The sequence below is a fragment of the Cheilinus undulatus genome, linkage group 18 (genome assembly GCF_018320785.1).
Source record: "Cheilinus undulatus linkage group 18, ASM1832078v1, whole genome shotgun sequence".
In the NCBI taxonomy this organism is placed as follows: Eukaryota; Metazoa; Chordata; class Actinopteri; order Labriformes; family Labridae; genus Cheilinus; species Cheilinus undulatus.
Genome location: NC_054882.1, coordinates 21,442,235 through 21,444,630, shown reverse-complemented (window position 1 = coordinate 21,444,630; position 2,396 = coordinate 21,442,235). Strand labels below are relative to the sequence as shown.

The 2,396-nt window shown below is 43.3% G+C and overlaps 1 protein-coding gene across 1 annotated transcript; it reads left to right on the top strand.

Moving 5' to 3' along the window:
• On the top strand, window positions 1-2,396 carry LOC121526572 (protein kintoun-like). The gene is made up of 2 exons (XM_041813219.1): window positions 1-1,812; window positions 1,971-2,396. The coding sequence occupies exons 1-2, from the start codon at window positions 1-3 to the stop codon at window positions 2,394-2,396; spliced, it is 2,238 nt and encodes a 745-aa protein (XP_041669153.1).

Below are 2,396 nucleotides of genomic sequence, written 5' to 3'. Positions count from 1 at the left end.
ATGGAGGTTGTGGATAAGCTTAAAGAGCTCAGCATGACAGCGGAGGAAATTGACAGGATGACAAAGGCTTTCAAAGACGAAAAGTTCCGGGAAATGCTGCTTGACTACGCCGAAGAATTATCCGACCCCGAGAATAGGAAAAGATACGAAGAGGAGATCAAACTTTTAGAGCAGGAGAGAGGAAACACGATTGAATTTATCCACCCGGAACCATTCAGAGCCATCAGGACGAGTGTGAATGGCAAACAGAAATGCTTTATTAACATCTGCAGCAATGACAAAGTGAGTAAACCTGAGTGTAAATTGGGGATGGCTGAGGCTGGCCGAAGAGGACAGTACTGGTCATTGCCTCACAGTCTGCACCCAGGGAGAGAAAACACTGACGGAAAAGGGAGAAGGTTCATGATCTATGATGTGGTTTTCCACCCTGACACTCTCCACATTGCAAGCAAAAATAGTAGATTCATGGACATGGTGGACAGCACAGCTATTGAAGGGATCCAGAATACTTTTAAAGTGACTTTAGATAAAAACAACGTGAGGGAGCTGAATACAAAATACAAAGGTACACCACAGCCTTGTGTTATTAGAAAACCCATACCTGGATTTAAACCCAGTGAGGCCTCAGAGAAGCCTGATCCACTTGCATTCCCATATCCAGAGACAAAGCCAACACAACCCCAAACCAAGAGCGATGCTACACCTAAAAGCTTCCAGATCCAGCCTCCAAAAACCAAAGAGCTAACCGAGCCAAAATACGCAGTGAAGTATCGATCTTTTATTGACCTGCAGGACTTCAGGTGCTCTAGGGACTCAGCCCAAAGCCCCAGACCCAAGGAAATAGTAGTCACCATTGACCTGCCACTCCTGAAGATGGTCACAGATGCTAACCTGGAAGTAACAGAGAAACATCTACTTTTAGAGTCCCAGAAACCAGCCTACAGACTGGAGCTGCCTTTAGCCTACCCTGTGGATGTAGATAAAGGAGAGGCCAAGTTTAACAAGCAGAAAAAACAGCTGATAGTCACCCTGCCTGTTCTGCCTTCTGAAGAAGCTCTGGAGTTTGTTCTAGGGGTAAATAAGTGTGGTGTGAGCGATGGTGAGGAGGTGGAAGTACAGAGAAGGGAGCAAGGAGAGGAAAAGGGTGATGAGAAGGATAAAGTAAGAGAGGAGAGAGAGAAAAAGGAGACAGGAGAGGAGCAACTTAAGAGTGAAGATGAGGAAAACCAAAAGGGAACGCAGCAACATGGTGACTGTGAAGGAAACCTACAAAGTATGCAGCGACATTTAAGTGAAGATGAGGGAAACATAAAGAAAGCATCTCCACATAAACATGAAGATGAGGAAAATTCACCAAGTATGCAGCAAAGCAAGAGTGAAGATGAGGAAAGCATACAGAAAATACCACAAAATAATGGGGGAAATGAGGAAAACATACAGAAAACTTCACAATATAAAGGTGTAGATAAGTACAATCCACAGTTAATGCAGCAAGTAGAAAGTGAGGATGAGAAAAATCTACAGAACACTCAGCAGCATGAAGATGAAGACAGGGAAAACCTACATAAAACACCACAACATGAGAGTGAAGATGAGAAAAACCTACAGAAAATGGAACATCTAACAAAAATGAGTGAAGGTGGATGTTACAGTGCAGCAGAGAAAAAAGACTCTGGTGTACCAAGTTTTCAGGAGGATAAGGGCATCGATTGCATTGAAATTTCATCTAAAAACTCACATACAGCTGCTTCCCCTGAAACAAGAATCCAGCCTGTTTTAAACACAACTGAAGATTCAAGTCCCAAACTAAGAGTAAATCAAGAGTTGACAACCAAAATGATGACTCCAGAAATAAAAGAGAAAACTGAACTAAAAGAAGAGACTCCAGCTGAAAACATTAAGGTAAACCATCACTGAAAATAATGTTCTAAGTTGAAATATATGATAATATTTTCATTTTTCTGTTGTAGGTGGAAACAGAGGCTACACCTGTACAGCACAGCTCCATGGAGGAATCCCGAGCTACAGCTGTTGGGTCTTCAATGCCATCTCACAATAAGAACCTGAGTGTAAACCCCACATCCCAGAGAGATGAAGAGTCCAGCGAGATGCCTACAACAGATGAAGCCAAACAGCCAAGTGGTTCAGGCAATGGGGTCTCTCTCTCCTCAGTGAGACTTCCTACAGGATCAGTGCAAAATGAGGAGATAATTGATGAAGATGACCTGCCAACAGAGGAACTCCTTGGAAAGCCAGAGCACAAGGACAGTAGGCCACTGCTACCGTCTGTGTTACTGCGGGAAATTGATGAGGATGGGAATGAAAAGGTCATCAGTGATCATTCAGTATCTGCTGGGTTCATCTTTGAAAACTCACTCATGTTTGAGCTGGACTAA

Coding starts and splice junctions, on each gene's coding strand:
- LOC121526572 (XM_041813219.1), top strand. CDS start 1: ATGGAGGTTGTGGATAAGCTTAAAGAGCTCAGCATGACAGCGGAGGAA. Junction 1,813..1,970: donor ATTCAAGTCCCAAACTAAGA/GTAAATCAAGAG, acceptor TTTCTGTTGTAG/GTGGAAACAGAGGCTACACC.